Source organism: Eutrigla gurnardus (genome assembly GCF_963514095.1).
Source record: "Eutrigla gurnardus genome assembly, chromosome: 3".
In the NCBI taxonomy this organism is placed as follows: domain Eukaryota; kingdom Metazoa; phylum Chordata; class Actinopteri; order Perciformes; family Triglidae; genus Eutrigla; species Eutrigla gurnardus.
Window position 1 is genome coordinate 20922761 of NC_139917.1, and position 20957 is coordinate 20943717.

The following is a 20957-nucleotide window of genomic DNA, read 5'->3' on the forward strand; positions in this document are numbered from 1 at the left end:
CTGGGGGGGGGGGGGGGGGGGGGGGGGGGTGATAGGTTGGGGCGAGGAGCGTGGAAGGGAACAGCGCAGAATAGCACAGTTCACGAAATACTTAAAAATAAATACTTTTTCATTAGTAACTCACTAACTGATTTTCTCTGATAGCTTTTGTTGATAGGCTACATCACGAACCAGTGAACTCAAATTAATTGGATATTCTGCGTGTATTTTGATTGTTATTGATATTGAATATGTACTATTATGAAATCATGATTGAATTAAAAATAAACCACTGATTTAATTTCCCTTCCTCCATCATGAATTAAAACAACAAATTCTATTTTGAGAAGAAAGCTTCTCTGAAAATCGTTTTTGTAGTACAAATTTAAAAAAAAATAAAAAATACTATAAATTGTTGAGTTAATTACGGCCTTTTTCTGTCGTGCACGTTCGGGATTGTCTGGAACAGCTCGCATCATTTTTGTTTGGCATATGGAAATAAAAATAAAGATGCCACTTATCAGCACAGTTCCGATGTTGCCCCCATGTGGTCATTGTGGTGGTATTACAGGGCAGAATAATAGCCAAGGCATTATTTGTACTAAGTACTGAGTACATACTGAAGTACTGTGAGAAGAAAATCAGGTACCTGTACTGTACTTGAGAGGTAGACGTTGTGCTTTTACTCCAATACATCCATGACAGTATAGTTAGAGGCTTACTATACTTTGCAAGTTTGTATCCCAAATACAGTATGAACTTTGTCCTTGGTTAAACTACCCATGAAATAGTTAAAACTGCATGGAATGCTGCATATATCAATGAAATGGGTCATTCTGTAAACAGTAACTCTACTACTGTTACTTTAAGTATACTTTGATGTTAATACATAAGCCATATAGGCTACACGCCAGTTTTGAACAGAAAAAAATCCTGGATACTAAAGAGAAATCCAAAGTCCATTATTTGGTTAAAAAATATTATTTATAGCATAATAATGTGGAACTTATATAATATTGTGTGTGAGGGGGTGTTATGGGTGTGTGGGTGTGTGTGGGTGTTTTTAATCAATTCATTAACAAAAAAATAATTTCACACTCCATTACTCTTGCCTACAGGGATAATTGAAAATGAGAAAACAGCTTCCTACGATGATTGATAGTTGACAAGAAAAATAGTTAAACAACAGTTAAAACAACCTGCCTTGGACCCAGGCAATAATGTGACCCCAGAATAAAAATGTGTTGTTATCTTTAAATGTAAATGATTTCATTCAGATTTCTGATCACTCTCTGCAGGGTTTGTAATTGTCAGTTAAATCCCCCATGGCAGCCGCAGTGTTAGCACGCCTGCAGCCAGGTCTCTCTAAAAAGTCGATCAGACAGCTGCAGTTAATTCAGAACGCTGCTGCTCGAGTCCTCACTAAGACCAAAAAAAGTGGATCATATTACTCTGGTTCTCAGATCTTTACACTGGCTTCCTGTCTGTCAAAGAATTGATTTCAAAATACTATAGTATGGTATAGTATTCACTCAATTGGGCGTGTGACCATGCCTATTGTATGTGGAGAGATATGCAGAAAGCGGCATATCTCAGAAATCTATCAATTCTTAATGTCAAGTATAGGTAAATGCAAAACCTTCTCCACTGCTTGCATTGTTCACATATTTCCAACCAACCTGTTATTATAGGACATAATGTATGTTTTAAGGTTGTTGGTTTTGTTTAAGAAGTTGTCAGACTTTAAAGAACACAATTTTACCCATTTAACAAAACTGTTTTTCTTTCTTTCTTTCTTTCTTTCTGATTGTTACAAGTAAAAAAGACTATGTGAGCACACAGAATCTGCATAGTTATTTGCATTCATTTGAATTGTTGAGTGAAAGGAGAACAGCAATTATTTACCTTCCTGGCAACACCCTAAACAACACCCTTTACTACATTTCAGTAAGTTTTCACTTGAGTTACATTTTTCTCTGAAATAGAAGCGCCAGACCCTTATTTTCATTTTTGAGTTTTTCACGTTTAATGCTTTATTTCCTATGTTTCAAGTGTTTGTTGACCTATGTATTTACTCCCACGAGGTGTGTGTGTGTGTGTGTGTGTGTGTGTGTGTGTGTGTGTGTGTGTGTGTGTGTGTGTGTGTGTGTGTGTGTGTGTGTGTGTGTGTGTGTGTGTGTGTGTGTGTGTCACACTTTTCTAGGTAACCTCCTTGATCCTGGTTATTGCTGCAACAGTTTTACAGCTCCACAGGATATTCTTCATCATTACACAACTGGTCCAGCTGCTAATGCAGAAGCAGCAACGTTTTCCCATGATGGTCAAATGCCAAGGACGAAGAGTCAAGTTGCGCTACTATTTGACACTGCTGTCGGGATTTGTAGAGAGTTTTCTCTTCACAGGAGTCGTCTTCGGCTGGGCCTCTCTGGTGTTTGTGCTGAAACTTGATGGATACTTTGCTGGACACTGCGTCAACAGCACCAGCGATGAGGACAATGCTGTGTATATAGGTTTGTGACCATTCCTATTGTATGTGGAGAGATATGCACAAAGCGGCATATTTCCAAAATCTGTAAAAGAATGTCAAGAAGTGAAATTAAGGATGTATGTTTGATGTATTAGTCAGCTGGAAAAGTATTCTTTCTTTCTTCCATGTACTATACAGGAATGTTTAAAAGTAACGTTAAATTGCAGTTAAGCGGAGCCTGAGTCAGTTTAAAAACTGGTTTCCAGCAGGTTCCTGTTCTGCAGAACATGAAACATAAACCACGGTATTTTACATAAAGACAAACACAAATAGAAATAGTGTAAATACTTGAACAATACATGAACCATCATTGAGTGCAAGTTAAGTGTTGAGAAGGTGAAGTTTGTGTGTATTTTTGAAATATGTAGTAGATGTGTAGATGGTACATTTCTGATGTGATTTTGGTGTATGTATAAAAGAAGGATTTCCAACCATAGTTATTTTTGTATGCAGAGACTGGGATGAGTGCCTGTGAGACTGACCTAGTGACGGGAACTTGTTGGCGAAGTGCTGTTTTGAATCTGAAAATAGTATGTAATAACGTGGCTGTGTAATTCTGAAAGGTCAAGGCATTGAGTGCAGTGTGATGGTGAGACCACTTTGAGAGTATAGAATAGGTGCAAAACCTGCTCCAGTGCTTGCAATGTTCACATATTTGAATACTGGTTTGTGTGCTTAAATGCCCCACAGGATATGTTTGTGGTTGGAGAACAACAATCCACCCAACCTGATACTTTTCAGACTTTAAAGAACACAATTTTACCAAACTTTCTTTCTTTCTTTCTTTCTTTCTTTCTTCCAGATTGTAGCGGTCAGGATGAGCAGTTGTCTCAAGTGATGTCCGTCGCTTGCATCGCCAACATAATTTCACACTTCCCCATTGGATATGTCTTCGACCGTTGTGGAACCAGAGTAGCAAGAATAATAGCTGTGTGAGCACACCATGATAGAATCTGCATTTTGATGTTCAGCATGTTTTGTTTGTTAAGATCCATGCATTCATGCAGGCGTATTAGTATGATGCCATATTAGGACCACTGTGGATGAAAAAAAAAAAAACAAAGCCGAGAGAGGGGGGCAATATTCCAAGGGAAAAAAGTTAGTTTATAAAGTCGCAAATTTGCTAGTTTTAAGTCATATATTTATTTATTATATATATATTTCTAATTAATATATTCCAACGTGTGACAACTCCTCGTTAAGGTCCTTAGGTCCTGCCAATATGAGACTTTTTTTCTCAGAATATACAGTGGCCCTAATATGCCATCATACTTCTGGGACCTTCAGGCTGTAAATTAAAGGGAAGTTTCTTCGGAAGTGGGTTTGTATGTGTTGGCACCTTGACACCCTGAAATGCTGCCTGAACTGGTTCAGTCTGATAATCACATTTATCTTCATTCAGATCTTTGTACTCCGCTGGGACATTACTCGTCACATTTTCAAACACAGGTATGTTGTTTTGCACATGGCAGATCCAGAGCAGATACTGTACATTAGCAACCAAACCCTATGCCTCCCTCTGCTCTCTCATAAACAGAGACGTCTGTGTTGCTGTACCCTGCCATGGCATGTATCCTTACTGCTGGAACAATCCTCTATGCCACCAACGCTCAGGTTCGTCGTCACCAGCCTTAAAACTTGCTTGGCCCGAGTGGGAATGGATGTGCAAAAACAAATGCAATACAAGCAAATAAAAGACTTTATCTTTTAAGGTGGGGAACCTGTTTGACTCTTATCGCTCCACCATCATCAACTTGTTCAACGGGGCCTATGACTCATCAGCCGCTGTCTTTTTCATTATAAAGGTAATTAATAATCGGTGCAATGAAACATTTTAATGTGCTCTTCTGACCACAACAAAATGTAAAGTGTACATCTTCTCCTTTTGTCTTTCTGTCTACAGCTGCTGCATGAAAGAGGAGTGTCTCTTCATTCATCTTTTCTCTTCCTCACCATGTGTAACATAATCCACCTTCTACGTACTTTCTTCTTAATGCCCAAAGGACATATCCCCTACCCGCTGCCAGAAACATACACTTATGGGTTAGGACCAATCGCACCATGCCAGTGAAATTTAAAGTTGGATTGTTCTGACTCTTCACCTCTGTTCTGACAGAGTAAGCTGCCCTGGGCGAAGGAGAGGAAAAAGAGACGAGGAGGAGAACAACGAGGAGGAAGAAATAAAGGAAGTGGATGTGAGGAGGAATAAAAAGGACAAAGGAGCAGAGGCTGAGATGTCAACCTTGCATCGACTGAAAAAGCCACAGCACGAGCCCAAGCAAAAGGAAGGTGTTGTGATTTTTTTTTCTTGAAAGTGACTTAAAAAGCACAATTTGGATCTAAACCTCTCAAAATGAGCAATGGAAGTTTTAACCTGATTAAGCTGGTCACACTGTAGGAGAGCTACCCTGACCTTACTACTTGAGGTCAATATCTAACTAGAGCCAACCTTTCCCTCTAAAAACACTGACTTTCCTGTTGTCCACTCTTATTTCTCTTATATCCAGCTAGTTTCCGCAGCTGTGTGATGTCCTGGCTCTTCCTGTGGCACCTGGTGTGGGTGTTCACCAACCTCCTTTGTCAGTTTATGTACTTATCCAACGTCAACCCCATGCTCAACCAGCTAGCCAATAATGACCAAACCTTGGGTAAGGTATTACACGATTGCATTTCAAGAATGCCACTCACAACGGGATAGTCAAGGTCACATGAAATGTGGTCATCATGACTTTTATCATGACGGTGTTGATTTCACCAGTCAGTGTTATAGTAGTTTTTTAATGAATGTTTCCCCCCATGCCATTAGAAAATATACTACTTTCTGACTAAATAGTATATGTTAATTAAAATCTATGAGGAAACTTCAAAAGTAACACAAGTAAACAGTTTAACCACCGCTCTAGCTAGTACTCTGGGGATACCAAACAACCGTTGCAGCTGCTACCATAGCAACGGGATTCAGGCTACGGTACATTTTACCTGTGAAATGAATACAATCATTGTTTAACCTGACATCAAGTCTTCAAAATCAATGTCAATTAAATGAACCATTGGCAGAGAAAATGTCATATTGTGTTTTATCAAGGAATTGTATATTAGCGCACTCCATTATGTGTTATATGACTTTCAAATTAAATTTGTTTTTTTTTATAAACTTAGCTTATCAGACCTATTCAGGTTTATCATCTGCTCGAGGCTAGAGGCTGCTTTTGCTCACCTCAACCACATTATTTGACATACATTTTTCTTATTTACAGTGTTTACTCCTTTAAACTAAGCTTTTGCTCTCCTTCCACCCCTCCAGTGAATCACTACACCAATGCATTTGCATTCATCCAGCTGTGCGGAGTGTTATGTGCTCCCATGAACGGCCTCATCATGGACAGACACAAGCGCAGGCCTCTGGCTCCAGGTTATTATCTGTATTATGTCTAGGTTAAAGGTAAACACTTTGTGTTTGCCATAAGAGACACAATAGTGTATTGTTTATGAGCCTCCATCGCCTGGAGAAGCAGACACTTTAACCCAGATCAAAGGTGAACCAATTCATAAGATGACATGTATTAACACTGAGGGAATCAGGTATAGAGACACAATGCTGTTGTGGTATTTCCTTGAATATAAACTCCAAAAAATAATAGAATATATATAAACATTATCTTTGACTGCATCGACCTTGAGTTGTTTTTCTATTGGCAGTTTGTACGAAGACTCCATAGTTCTGTTACCCACAATCATCTTCTCATTTCTTAGGAGAGACCAATCGTGAAGCAGACCTGCATTCTGCCCCTCTTGCCCTCTTCCTGGCCTCCCTGCAATGTTTCTTCCTATGTGTGTGTTTCACCTGTCCCGTCCTCCCTCTGCAGTACCTCACCTTTATCCTCCTGGTTGTCAACAGCTCCTTCTTTTACGGAGGCCACCAAGCCTTTGTCAGCATTGCGTAAGTTTACATTTCCACCACACTTTACAGTAGACAGCAAATTCAGTCATCAATATCCTTCTTATCCCTCCATCTCCCTCTCTCTCCTCTGCTATTGTCTCCTCTCTTAATCTCTCCTACAGCTTCCCGATGTCTCATTTCGGGAAGATATCAGGGTTGGCGAAGTCATTAGCAGCTCTGGCGCTCCTCGTCCAGTTTCCACTCCAACATCTCATCCAGCACCAGTTCCACGGCGATCCGTTTTATGTAAGTGTCAAGAGGTTTTGTGACACCAGTCAATAACCAATGTGTCTCTTTTACCCCCTCACGTTCCTTTTCTGTCATTCTCACAGGTGAATGTGGGTCTCACCTTGGTGTCTCTGCTCACATTTATTCACCCAGTCCATGTCAGCCTCTACACCAAAAAGCTGGCCAAACAGAGGAAGACAGAACAAGAAGTGAATGATCAGGGGCCGGAACACTTCATCAAGGAAGAAGGTTCCCCACTTTGAAACAGACAGTTATCTGTGGAAGTGTTTTATAATTAATTTTATATATATATATATATATTAGAACATTTGTTTATTGTGTTTTTCTGCACAAATTAACAAAACAGATGCTGTTGATCTAGTTTAGGATCCAGCCAACTCTTAAAATCCCCTCCTAAAATAAGGGAATGTGAGGACATGTCTGGTAGAGTTGAGAACCATATACGTTTACCAGAAGTACCCGAGTGTCATAAAGTTCACCAGTAACCATCAAGTACCTCCCATTAGAGTCTGCAATCACATTAGTGCATACAAAGGAATTGACTTGTGCAGTATAATAGCCTCTAGATTTACCTTGAAATGAAGAATGATACTTGGCCAATCCAGCTACATTTTAACCTTGACTGATCTGAGACTTTAAGATGAGTTTCTTGTAAATAAATGATCACCCAAGTGATGGAGATGGTGTTGCGTTTGATAGGATTGTTAATGCCCCCTTTTTGTAGTTTTGATTAATAATGATGCTAAAATGTGCACAAAAATGCCTTTAAAGCACATCAGCAAGTTAAGATGAGATAAGTTTGATGCCCAAATTAAATAAGTGGGTTGTGGGTTTCTCAGAATACTGTGCACGCCTAATTTAAAAAAGCATTTAACTTTAACTGCATCAGAAAACATTTCAAATGTCAGATTAGAGTACGATGTACCACTGCAAAGCATGATTGTACACTTTTATTGTTTAGAACAAAAGTATTAGCCAATCAGGGGTGTGTGGCACCAAAGCCACTTTGAAACTGTGAAGAAAATTTAGAAACCATGATTAAAAAGTGAAATGTAATGATGTGAAAATGTAAAATGTAATGTAATAAGCAACCATAAACCTGTGTGCTGCTGAAACCAAATAAACTTGTGTTTCTCCTTGGTCCAAAAGTAATGCCAGAACAGATGCAGTCCTAATATGGTCATTTGAGGCCTTTTTGATTTTGTGGACCATAGGGAGCCTGTAGGCTGCAAATTTACAGTCAAATGTGAGGCACCTCCTAAAGAACAACCCAAACAGCAAGGTTAACATACAATATTGTTAAAGCTTATATAAATTTTAACAACTTTTGCTATTGCTGTTTTTCCTCCTATACTCACCACCACCCATCTGTCCTCAGTCAGGACTCGGTGAACAGAGCTTGTGCCTCTGCAGTACAACTCTAGAGGACAGCAAAACTCTACACACACAAAAGCATCTCCATATGTATTGATATTGTTATTAATATCTACACTCGTTTCAATCGTGGCACCACCTGCAGGTCGTACAGGAATTTATAGTGTTCAATTTAATGACTCTAATGACCACTATTAATTAGTTAACAACCAATCAATATAATTTCGATAAATCAATCTCACTTCTTCAGTTCATAAGCCCTTGGGGAAGGGATCTTTGTATTCTGCTCAGAAGAAATGTCCACTGACAACAACTTTATGATATAGGGGTATTTATTGACTAACTAAGGATTAAAGAAGTGAATAAAATAGTATAAGTAGAATTAACAAACACACAAGAAGTATAACTTAAAGAAATTGATTAACCATAAAGAAATATAAGATAGTGCCTCAACAGGTATAACATATTAACAAACGATATTAATTAGTTATGCCCTTCGCTTCAACTCTGGTCACTTACTGAATGAAGCGACCAGTGGTGTGACGTTGATTCTTGAATAACTAAAATGTTAGTAATAGTAACAATACCCAAAAAATGCAAAAAGAAGAATTAGCCTAACGGTGAAAATAAAACCAAATTTGAAGCAAAGAGGAGCAGAAGCCAGCCAAGCGTCAGCTTTGACCTCCTTCAAACCCCACTCCAACTCATCGAGCTATTGGAAACGCTCTGTTTTATGCTACACACAGGCGGCGTGATTATAGTTGAACCAGATCCCGAGGAGGGGCCAGTTCAACTATCGCCCTAATGCTCCAATTTGGCTCCTTATAACACATTTTGTATAGTTCTTCTCACACAGAATGATAAGTCAAAACAAATGAAACATTAGCTGTAAACATTTCTCTGTACAAATCATTTTGAACTAAATATTTTTGAGTTGAAATGAACTTTGATCTAACACAAATGTAAACCTATCAAGCTAGCCCAAACAAGTTTGGTAACATAATCAGCATTTTGTCCTCGGTGATGCAGGCAGATTAATGAGTGAACATATTTTTCCTCTGACTGCATGAGCGCAGTAGTAAATCCATCACAATGACAATGTTAATTTTAGCATTTTTGGTAACTTGGAAAGACGGGAAGTTCGCCAGTATGCTTATAATTCCTTAATGATTAATACGGATGGTTTTAAACTAATGTTGAACATATATCTCTTCCTTTTCTTGGTGTAAATTTGAACATGATTTCCTACAGGGTTCTTGCGTAGTGCGTGGGTCCTCTCTGACCTCGTATCTGCATGTTGCAGGTCAGCAAGAAGGGGGAAAACCCCCCTTCCCTTCGTTTCCACAGACCAAGGCGTTAATTAATGACTCCAAGAGGGGAGGAAGGGGTCTTCATCTTGACTTGGGAAAAAGAAGGGACACCATAAAACAGATTTATATATGTAAGCCATGACCTGGGAAAGAATGGGGAGAACGAGATAAGGTTTTATCTTTTAACTCCAAGATCCCTGTCTAGAAGAAGAGTTAAGTTAATGTTTGACGTCTTAAATACTTTTGATCAAGGTATTTCCTCCGATACACGCTCCAAAACATCCTTATTTGCAGACCTGTGTTCCAAGATGATATAAATAACAAACATTTTATATTTTTGAATATTTTCCTGCTTCCCCCTCCTTGAACCGACACCTTACCGTGGTGGAGGGGTTTGAGCACCTGAATGATCCTAGGAGCTATGTTGTCCGGGGCTTAATGCCCCTGGTAGGGTCTCCCAAGGCAAACAGGTCCTAGGTGACAGGTCAGACTAAGAGCGGTTCAGAAACCCCTTATGAAGAAAAACCATAAAAGGAAGTGTACGTCGCCCGGATTGGCGTCACCGGGGCCCCACCCTGGAGCCAGGCCCGGGGTTGGGGCTCGCAGGCGAGCGTCTGGTGGCCGGGTCTGTGCCCACGGGACCCGGCCGGGCGCAGCCCGAAGGAGCGACGTGGGCCCGCCCTCCTGTAGGCCCACCACCCGCAGGAGGGTCCATAAGGGGCCGGTGCGGTGGGATTTGGGTGGCTGTCCTGGGCGGGTGCCCCGGCGACCCAATCCCCGGACGGTGACTCTAGCCATGGGGACATGGAATGTCACCTCACTGGGGGGGAAAGAGCCTGAGCTAGTGCGGGAGGTAGAGCGCTACCGGCTACAGGTAGTTGGGCTCACCTCCACGCACAGTCTGGGCTCTGGAACCCAACTCCTTGAGAGAGGCTGGACTCTCTTCTACTCTGGAGTTGCCCGCGGTGAAAGGCGCCGAGCTGGTGTGGGCTTGCTTATAGCCCCCCAGCTCAGCCGCCATGTGTTGGAGTTTTCCCCAGTGAACGAGAGGGTCGTCTCCCTGCGCCTTCGGGTCGGGGATAGGTCTCTCACTGTTGTTTCGGCCTACGGGCCAAACGGCAGTGCAGAGTACCCGGCCTTCTTGGAGTCCTTGGGAGGGGTACTTGAGAGTGCTCCAACCGGGGACTCCATTGTTTTACTGGGGGACTTCAACGCTCACGTGGGCAATGACAGTGTTACCTGGAGGGGCGTGATTGGGAGGAACGGCCTCCCCGATCAGAACCCGAGTGGGGTTCTGTTATTGGACTTCTGTGCTAGTCACAGTTTGTCCATAACGAACACCATGTTCAAGCATAAGGGTGTCCATCAGTGCACGTGGCACCAGGACACCCTAGGCCGGAGGTCAATGATCGACTTTATGGTTGTGTCATCTGACCTCCGGCCGTATGTCTTGGACACTCGGGTGAAGAGAGGGGCTGAGCTGTCAACTGATCACCACCTGGTGGTGAGTTGGATCCGCTGGCAGGGGAGGAAGCTGGACAGACTTGGCAGACCTAAACGTGTTGTGAGGGTCTGCTGGGAACATCTGGTGGAACCCCCTGTCAGGGAGGTCTTCAACTCCCACCTCCGGGAGAGCTTTGACCAGATCCCGAGGGAGGCTGGGGACATTGAGTCCGAATGGACCTTGTTCTCTGCTTCCATTGTGGACGCGGCTGTTCGAAGCTGTGGCCGTAAGGTCTCCGGTGCCTGTCGTGGTGGCAATCCCCGAACCCGGTGGTGGACACCGGAAGTAAGGGATGCTGTCAAGCTGAAGAAGGAGTCCTACCGAACCTGGTTGGCTCGGGGGACTCCCGAGGCAGCTGACGGGTACCGGCAGGCCAAGCGTGCTGCAGCGCGGGTAGTCGCTGAAGCAAAGGTTCGGGTCTGGGAAGAGTTCGGGGAGGCCATGGAGGAGGACTATCGGTCGGCCTCGAGGAAATTCTGGCAAACCATCCGGCGCCTCAGGAAGGGGAAGCAGCCCTCCACCAACACTGTTTACGGTGGAGGTGGGGAGCTGCTGACTTCGACTGGGGATATCGTCGGGCGGTGGAAGGAATACTTCGAGGATCTCCTCAACCCCACTGACACGTCTTCCATTGAGGAAGCAGAGGCTGGAGACTCGGAGGTTCATCCACCCATTACCCGGGCTGAAGTCACCGAGGTAGTTAAGAAGCTCCCCGGTGGCAAGGCACCGGGGGTGGATGAGATCCACCCTGAGTACCTCAAGTCTCTGGATGCTGTGGGGCTGTCGTGGCTGACACGTCTCTGCAACATCGCGTGGCAGTCGGGGACAGTGCCTCTGGACTGGCAGACCGGGGTGGTGGTCCCTCTATTCAAAAAGGGGGACCGGAGGGTGTGTTCCAACTATCGGGGGATCACACTTCTCAGCCTCCCCGGGAAAGTCTATTCCAGGGTACTGGAGAGGAAAATTCGGCCGATAGTCGAACCTCAGATTCAGGAGGAACAATGCGGTTTTCGTCCTGGCCGTGGAACACTGGACCAGCTCTATACCCTCTGCAGGGTGCTCGAGGGTTCATGGAAGTTTGCCCAACCAGTCCACATGTGTTTTGTGGACTTGGAGAAGGCATTCGACCGTGTTCCTCGTGGCATTCTGTGGGAGGTACTTCGGGAGTACGGGGTCGGGGGCCCTCTGCTAAGGGCTGTTCGGTCCCTGTATGACCGGAGCAGGAGCTTGGTTCGCATTGCCGGCAGTAAGTCAGACCTGTTTCAGGTGCATGTTGGACTCCGGCAGGGCTGCCCTTTGTCACCGGTCCTGTTCATTATTTTTATGGACAGGATTTCTAGGCGCAGCCGTGGGCCGGAGGGGATCTGGTTCGGGAGCCACTGGATTTCATCCCTGCTTTTTGCAGACGATGTGGTCCTGTTGGCTCCTTCGAGCCAGGACCTCCAGCATGCCCTGGGGCGGTTTGCAGCCGAGTGTGAAGCAGCCGGGATGAGGATTAGCACCTCCAAATCTGAGGCCATGGTTCTCGACCGGAAAAAGGTGGCTTGCTCCCTCCAGGTCGGGGGGGAGTTCCTGCCTCAAGTGGAGGAGTTTAAGTATCTTGGGGTCTTGTTCACGAGTGAGGGAAGGATGGAGCGTGAGATTGACAGGCGGATCGGTGCAGCGGCTGCAGTAATGCGGTCGTTGTATCGGTCCGTCGTGGTAAAGAGAGAGCTGAGCCGAAAGGCGAAGCTCTCAATTTACCGGTCAATCTACGTTCCTACCCTCACCTATGGTCATGAACTTTGGGTCATGACCGAAAGAATAAGATCCCGGATACAAGCGGCCGAAATGAGCTTCCTCCGCAGGGTGGCGGGGCGCTCCCTTAGAGATAGGGTGAGGAGCTCCGTCACACGGGAGGAGCTCGGAGTAGAGGCGCTGCTCCTCCACATCGAGAGGAGCCAGTTGAGGTGGCTCGGGCATCTGTACCGGATGCCCCCTGGACGCCTCCCTCGGGAGGTGTTCCAGGCATGCCCCACCGGGAGGAGACCCCGAGGAAGACCCAGGACACGCTGGAGTGACTATGTCACCCGGCTGGCCTGGGAACGCCTTGGGGTCCTCCCGGAGGAGCTGGGGGAAGTGTCCGGGGAGAGGGAAGTCTGGGCGTCCCTGCTCAGGCAGCTGCCCCCGCGACCCGGTCCCGGATAAAGCGGAAGAAAATGGATGGATGGATGGATGGATTTTCCTGCTTCGACAATGCGTTGTATCTTTTCATCAGCAGTTCTTATGAAGACCAAATGTTCTGTTAACCACTGTTGCGAGGATAAGGACAATCACTGAAAGATGAAGAACAATGTAACATGATAATAATGTTGATGATAAAATGATTTATAACCTTATAATTTTAATGGATAAAATTAATCCTGAAACTGTTCTCATGACTGCCAGGGATTTGTGCTGAGTGGCAACCTTCACTTTATGACATGGCATGGATAAACAAAATATTGAGTACACACTGACCATTTGAACTACTTTTTGACTGATGACCCCTTTCATTTTGCCACCAAAATGTATATTAATGTTCATGTTTAAATGTCTTAGATAGCACCACAGTTATTATTTAGAAACTCATAATTAGAAGTCGGAGAAACAAACAGTAACATCATTAAGCTACAGGCGGGAATCTCGGGAGTTTGATGGTATTTAACGAGTTTGATGGTATTTAACCTAAATAAATTAAATTAAAATAATTGGAGACTACAAAATAATTTCCCCATATGTAAATTAAATGAAGAATTTGAACCAAATTCAACTGCTAAACATCAAACAGAAAAAGTCCTACCAGATTCAACAACCGCTAATGAGCTGCAATAGCTGCTATATAATAGAGGCCCATGCGTCCCGCTCTGTGTCCACCTGTTGCGATTACAACCGGATCCTCGACCGGCAGACGGACTGAGGCGCAGATCTGCGCGTCAGATAATGCGTCTCGGTGCAAGGTGCATCACTGCCCACCAGAGTCCCTGCACAGGAGGAACGTAATGCTTTCTTTCTCGAACCATCATTCAAACTGTGAATGGTGCGACGTGTTGGCGGAGTGATGCGTGTTTTGTCACAGAGGTGAGTTGACTCAGCGACTCTATAGAGAGAAATGATGTGTTTCTACTCATGCTCACGATATCAGACGTCCGCTCGTGTTGTATGTGACGATACATGCTATAAAACGATGCAACAGTCCCATTGTAAAGGTCGAATACCAGGCTGTTTGTGTCCACGTGCTATGTGTGTCACTACACATAGATTAAATTGACTAATCTGGATTATAGTCTGCACCGCCTGGCGATAACATTTTAGAACGTGTTGGATTTGGGGCACAGAAAAAAAGATAGGGACATCTACAACGCAGTCTACTTGCATGTTCCTCTACAGATGATAGTTTCTTACCTTTGTTGATAAAGTGACGGCTATTAGATCCAGTATTCATCCTTGGACTTGCCCGTCCTCCTCTATAGCCCCTCTCATCCCCCTACTGTACTGAACTCTTCAATTTCAAGTCCAAACGATTTGATGGCTTTGATTTAGAAAATGAAACCATCTTCCTGCCCACTTGATATACATCTTCTGTGTTTTGAGTAGTTTTCTCCATGAACTTTAGAGGGTTTTGTAATCATTGTAATGTCCTCTGTTGCCGGTTATTATTCTGTTTTAGCACTTCTCGACCTGAGGTCTGCATTCAAAACTGTAGCCCACCATATCTTGATCAAGAGGCTACAGGGCTGGGTGGTGTTATCTGGCATTGGTTTTCACCTTATCTCACTGATAGAAGATTTACTGTCTGCATTGGTGATAATGTGTCTGATTCCACTCCACTGGTTTGTGGACCTCTGTTATTATCTTTATATCTTATTTAGAGGAAATGAATTATAGTGCAAGTCGTTTTCTCAATGCTTTAACCTGCAGGGTTAGAGTCCATACTGTACTGTCTAGACTGTAACTGAAAACACCTGTTTTGTTTTTGTTCTGTTAAAAGAAAACTTTAAACTAGCAGAGACCTTCACTGCCCTGGACTTGCTGATGGGAACCCTACAAGTCTGCTTGAATTAGATGGACAGCAAAGAGAAAAAGAGAGAAAACAACTTTCCATGAGGATTAAATTCACACCCAAACTAAAGCTGTTGGTTTGGAGGAAAGGAGTGAAGCATGGAAATGAACGACTACGTTGGTACCAGGCTGCGCTACAGGCTGACTCTGGCCTCTGGGATACTGGAGTGTCTTTGCTTTGCCGGTGTGGTGTTTGGATACCCCTCCTTGGTGTTTGTGCTGAAGGACGAGGGCTACTTCAGTCATCTGTGTGTCAGCGTCCCAGGTACCGAAAGCAACGTCACCAGTACAGGTGAGCAACTCTGCCATTGACACACTTTGGTGTCCACCATCAATTTGCTAAATATCCCATAGTATCCAATGCTTTCTCTTTGTATTCCCTTTCTTACAGACTGTAGTTCACAGGATGAACAGTTTTCTCTGGTCTTCACCATCGCGTCATTCCTCAACAACTTCCTGAATCTAGTCAATGGCTACCTGTTTGATCGATTTGGTACCATGGCGATCAGGCTGGTGGGAATGTGAGTCTGTCTTTTTTTTTTTCTCTCTCAAGCCACAGAGGGAAAGAGAACATCTCAAGAACATCTCTAGTTGGAGCTGAGAGATGATCAGCTTTTTTCACAAGTAGCCAGTTAACAAACTCATTCTAAATTAATGGAATTAGATTTTGCATTCTCATACAGATATATGTTTAAAGAGATGAGTAATGTCATGGACATATTATCTTAAAGGTTTTAGTTGGCTGACAAACTTATGGTGAGAGACAATTAGAAATCAGATTGCGAAACAAAAGCTTCAGCTGTTCAGTAGGAAGACAACAGTTAACAGTTTGAAATAAGTTAATATTCAAAGCATGATGCCCACACTGGATACATGAGCCAAATTTGTATTTTTCATCTCAGTTTGCAGTTCAAGTATCTCTATTGTTTACAATTAGGATAGTGCTGATAGTGGGAACAGTACAGATATAAAAGCAGGGTGTGTCACAGAGAGATAACAGTAAAGCAGAGCCACCTCACTTGACCCTACTCCTTATGTGACTCTTGTAGTACTCTGTAATACTCTGAAGTGTCATCATAATCATAATATTTACAGCTTTTTACTAAGAACATTATGCCTGGAGATCTATATGCATGTTGGTATTGGAAAGAAGCTAATAGTAAATGTGTCTTTCAGAAACCAATTATATTCTCTATTTTATCCTGGAGTGACACATTGGGGCCAATAAGGGATTCTCTTTGGAGCATGTGAAGTTTTTGCTTTACAGATTGACAATTAAGGTTACTTATTTATTGCTCACAGTGCATATGAGTGCATATCAAATCATGTATTTCAGTTTATGAGGTTAAAGAGCTTATTTTCATTCAAAGCCCCAAGACAGGTAATAAAAACAGAAACATTATAAGTGACCAAATACAGATGCAAATATATAATGTGTGAAAATAGCTGTTCGTGTGTCTGAATGTATGTATTTCTAACAGACTGCATTAAAATCCAATCCTATCTCTCTCTCAAGATCTTTGTACACAACAGGAACCCTTCTTGTGGCCTTCTCCAAAGCAGGTATGTGCAGATAAGCATTCACATGCTTCAAAATTACCAAAGAAGTGTTCAAGAAAATACTTTTTTTTTCTACAACATGTTTTGGATTTGTGTCATTTATAATCTGAATCTTTGTCAGGTCAGACGTTGATCCGCATCTCCTCTTTTGCACTGTCATCCTATGACTAAAATGTTTGTGCTTAGTCAGGTGATATGGGCATGAGTGCCACATGACATGAGATCATTTCATTACATCTGTGTTCTGTACATCTTTCCTTTGTAAGACAGGACACGACTCATCTTTTATCTACAGTATGGTTCCTCCTCCTTAAAATGGAGATCCCCTATAGACTCAGGGTCCTTCCTGCGGTCTCTGGGCTTTTGTATGAGAAGGCAGGGGTGAACATTATTTTCTCTGCAGACGAAAATACTTTGTCGAATAAACCATCGGAGAAAAAGCTGATCCTGGTTGTTGATCTTGATTGGGCAGATTCCTTTTTCCACTACAAACATAAAATATGACAGTTTTTATGAATTTTGAAGTTGCTAACACGTGTCTAACTGTAATGTAACACTCAGCCGTTTGCATTCACACTTCAAAAATCAGAAATGATCACCAATTCAAGAAAACAAGGTCATATAACTCAATTTAGCCTCCTTGCACCGGTTCCCAGTTCACTTTAAAATGTTAGTGTTGACCTAGTGTCAGAGCTCTAAATAACCAGGGCCCTAGTTTTATGATAGACCTAGTGGCCTTTTTAAGATAGTGACTAAAGGCTGTCAGGCTTGTGCAATCCAGATCCCCACTTACCATTACATGTGCATGTGAAAACATGGGACATTTCTCCTTAAAAATGCACTTACCAGCCATGACGGTGAATGAAGTTAACTAACATTACTAGTAACATTACGACCATAGCAGTAATGTGCTTTTTTGCGCTTGGTTCAGCTGTTCATTAGTGATTTAATACCCAACTTTTCTGCTATTCTGGCTAATATATGATTCTGTGAAGGGGATGATTGTGAGTTCAATCATGTCATCAGCAAATAATCAAGGAAATTATTATATCTTAACCTGTAAAGTTTGTCTTCCACGTGCAGCGTTTTCAGAGGTGCTTTTCCCTGCCCTGTCCTGCATCAGCGTGGGAGGAATTCAGCTCCTTCTGACAAACATGCAGGTGAATTCAGATACAAAATACATTAGATTTCAAGCACCTTTGAACTCCCCAGTCACCCCTTACTATAATCTCTGTATGGCTGAAATGTGTCTCTGTATGTCGGGAAGGTGGGAAGCCTGTTCCCCACTCATCGCTCCACCATCATCACTCTCTACAATGGTGCCTTTGACTCCTCTGCTGCTGTGTTTCTAATCATCAAGGTAAACATAAGCGGTCATAAAGCTATATTTTGGCATCATTTTCGAGATGGATGGTTGTAAAAATGATATCAGTCACTATTCAGTCGCTTATTACGTTACATTGCAGCATAATCAGAATCCACTATGAAGGTTAAATCATTCTCACTGGAGACAGATGCCTTGCTTCAAAGTGGCTGAGGCATAATGGCTACATCGTGATCATGATTTCACACGTCACATCAAGACAATGCTAATCTATTTTTTTCTGCTAAGTCTTCCATGAAGTGCAATAATATTTTCTCTACAGCAAAAATAAAAACATGGAATTTGGTCTCTTTTTTTAAAATGCAAATTAAAGCACACATATTGCTCTGTGCTTCTCTGACATTTTTATTTGAGTGGAAATCAATACGTACATCAACTTCTACAGTATTGCTTCTCCATTTTCTTGAATGTTAAACAGTTGTTCTTCTGCGGTCCAGGTTCTGCATGAACAGGGATTCTCTCTCCGCTCCTCCCTCCTTTTTTTGTCCTGCTGCAGCGTCATCCACCTGGCAAGGACCTTCGTGCTGATGCCCAGGGGCCACATTCCCTACCCTCTGCCACAAAACTTCACCTATGGGTGAGGACCTCAGCTTGTCTTTGAAGTAGCTACTGTGTTAGGTGGCGCATATTTACAGACATGACATTCACTCATCCTGATCTACAGATTGAGTTGGGGAAAGGCCAACACCTACAATGTGGAGCAGTTTGAGAGGATGAAGGATGGCGCCATGACAGTTTCACAGGAGTCCTGTGGGAGGGACAACGTGCCACAAGCAACTCAGGACGGGACAGAGGCTCAAGACTCAGGAAATGGTACTTAGCCTCGTCGTTGCTATCATCTCCAGATTAACATCGTCAGGTGTGGAGAACACGGTCGCACAATAAAACTGCACACAATCATTGTAAGATAAGTCTCTCTTATCTTTTATCAGTCCCGTGATGGGGAAATGAACATGAAGTGGGACTTAAAAAATAGAATGTGTTTCCCTATATTAAATACCATACGACCATAAACCAATAACCCTTCACTCAGCATGCAGTCTTTTCTTCACACACTGTCAGTAAGTGAGCATCTGTGTGTGTACGGCCAGAGGTATAGAAGACAATTATGAAATTATATGAATTTTGGACTTCTTTTTTTTATTTTTTATTAATGGAGTTAATGGACACGAGTATTGAAACTAAAGATACATTTTATTATCAATTATTCTGCCTGATATTTTGGATTTATAACCTTTTTTTCCGAATTAAACTATTGTAAACTACTCCATTAACCTGAGCAGAAAAGAGCAAACACTGATCAAAATGCATTTCAAACATCATTCCCGTCACTGTCCGTGTGTTTAGTGGCGAGTTTCCGGAGCTGCGTGCTGTCCTGGTTCTTCCTGTGGCACCTGTTGTGGTTGTCCATAATGCAGCTGAGGCACTACCTCTTCATTGGCACACTCAACGCTATGCTCAACCGGCTGTCCAACAACGACCTTGACCTGGGTAACTCATTATAAAATGCATTGACCGGATACTTTCATTTAAACGTCTCTCTTCGTTCTCTGACTCACTCCTCTATTCCCTCTTCTCATCATCACTACTCCTGTTTCGGTTTCTTTGCCATCCCTGTGGTGATATCTCCCTCAGTGAGTCAGTACACCAATGCCTTCGCCATGACCCAGCTGTGTGGAGTGCTGTGTGCTCCCTGGAACGGACTCATCATGGACAGAAACAAGGGAAAGCCTCTAGCTTCTGGTATATCAATGTCTGCTTTTATAACCATGTGTATTTGCAACAGAGCTACTCCACTCATTCTTTCACTCACTTTCCCTCCTTGTAGGAGAAACGGCGCAGGAGGCCGACCTGCGCTCCTCCTCTCTGTCTCTGTTCCTGACCTCCCTCCAGTGCCTGCTGTTCTCTGTGTGCGCCGCCGTTCCTCTCCTCCCACTGCACTACCTCACCTTCGTTCTGCAAGTTCTCAATCGCTCCTTCCTCTACGGGGGAAACGCAGCATTCATCAGCATTGCGTGAGTAGCGATCACACAAAACCACACCGACCTGGTTGTTCGGTTACTTGTTGACACTACCAGACCAATGGCCAGTTACGAGTCGAAACAATATTTCCAACAGATGCAGCACGCTGCTGTAGTTGTGAAGCAGTTTCACGCATTTAGTACGCTCACTGGTCACAAGGAGTGCTACTCAGCCGCTAACAGCAGGTAATAATGTCGCCTGTTCCTCTGGAGTGGTGTAAATTGAGCGACAATGAAAAATGTTGCTTTAGTGCCTCACACTTTGTTAGCCAACATAGGCTGGCGACTGGTTGCAAGATGAGATTGTATTTAAGTCTATAGAAAACGACCCTACTCATGTAAACATAAGTGTTTCAAGTCTTCAATACAGCATGATTTAGTAAATGAGGTGAACTCCAGCCTTCTAAACAGCAGCCCACAAACCAAAGGGTGATGTCACCGTGACAACGCCTGCTTCTTCTATACAGTCTATAGTGATGATAATGAGCTTTTATACATTTTTTGGTTGATGAATGATGAATGAAGTGAAAACAGCAAATCTCTTGGTCTCTCTCTCACTCACAGTTTTCCAGGCTGTCACTTTGGGAAGCTGTACGGCCTGGTGATGTGCCTGTCTGCTTTCGTCTCGCTGCTGCAGTTCCCCTGCTTCACCCTGATCAAAGGGGCTCTGGGTGGAGACCCCTTCTTTGTAAGTACTCAAGTGTTTAAGGATTCACTCGGTGAATATTAAATCCTCATGGAGGAAACATGTAGGTAGAGGGCACAAGAATAGTGTGTCCCATAATTGTGTGTGATCATGTTATGTTATGTACTGTACAGTCAACCGGTAACACTAAATAAATGGACAACTGTCATTCTGCTCTGTTACAGGTGGACATTGCTCTGATTGCCTTCAGCCTGCTGGCGTTTATCCATCCCGTCTACATCTTCATCCACTGCAGGAGAGTAGCCCGCCACAGAGAGGCCAGCTCTTATTCGGACCCCGCTAACGGCTGCGAAATGGCTGAAGCCAAGTTCTAATTACAAGGA

The 20957-nt window shown here is 43.2% G+C and overlaps 2 protein-coding genes across 3 annotated transcripts; both read left to right on the forward strand.

Annotated features, from left to right (window-relative positions):
- Positions 1–2296: 2296 nt before the first annotated feature.
- On the forward strand, positions 2297–7657 carry LOC311010828 (equilibrative nucleobase transporter 1-like; the record flags this gene model as incomplete). The annotated part of the gene is made up of 12 exons (XM_084005472.1): positions 2297–2489; positions 3309–3438; positions 3909–3955; positions 4044–4120; positions 4219–4311; positions 4410–4549; positions 4623–4795; positions 5014–5154; positions 5811–5918; positions 6260–6446; positions 6569–6692; positions 6779–7657. 12 exons carry the CDS (start codon positions 2297–2299, stop codon positions 6935–6937), a joined length of 1572 nt encoding a protein of 523 aa, XP_083861598.1. The 3' UTR covers positions 6938–7657.
- A 6203-nt stretch (positions 7658–13860) lies between these two features.
- On the forward strand, positions 13861–20956 carry LOC311010641 (equilibrative nucleobase transporter 1-like). 2 transcript variants are annotated; one of them, XM_084005217.1, is made up of 13 exons: positions 13861–13982; positions 14893–15255; positions 15355–15484; positions 16480–16526; positions 17607–17683; positions 17791–17883; positions 18345–18484; positions 18572–18720; positions 19255–19398; positions 19543–19650; positions 19736–19922; positions 20493–20616; positions 20799–20956. In XM_084005217.1, the coding sequence occupies exons 2-13, from the start codon at positions 15063–15065 to the stop codon at positions 20946–20948; spliced, it is 1542 nt and encodes a 513-aa protein (XP_083861343.1). In that variant the 5' UTR covers positions 13861–13982; positions 14893–15062; the 3' UTR covers positions 20949–20956. The 2 variants fall into 2 exon arrangements, with proteins under 2 accessions (XP_083861343.1, XP_083861344.1); XM_084005218.1 differs by having other exon boundaries at positions 20566–20616; positions 20799–20929.
- Position 20957: the final 1 nt, after the last annotated feature.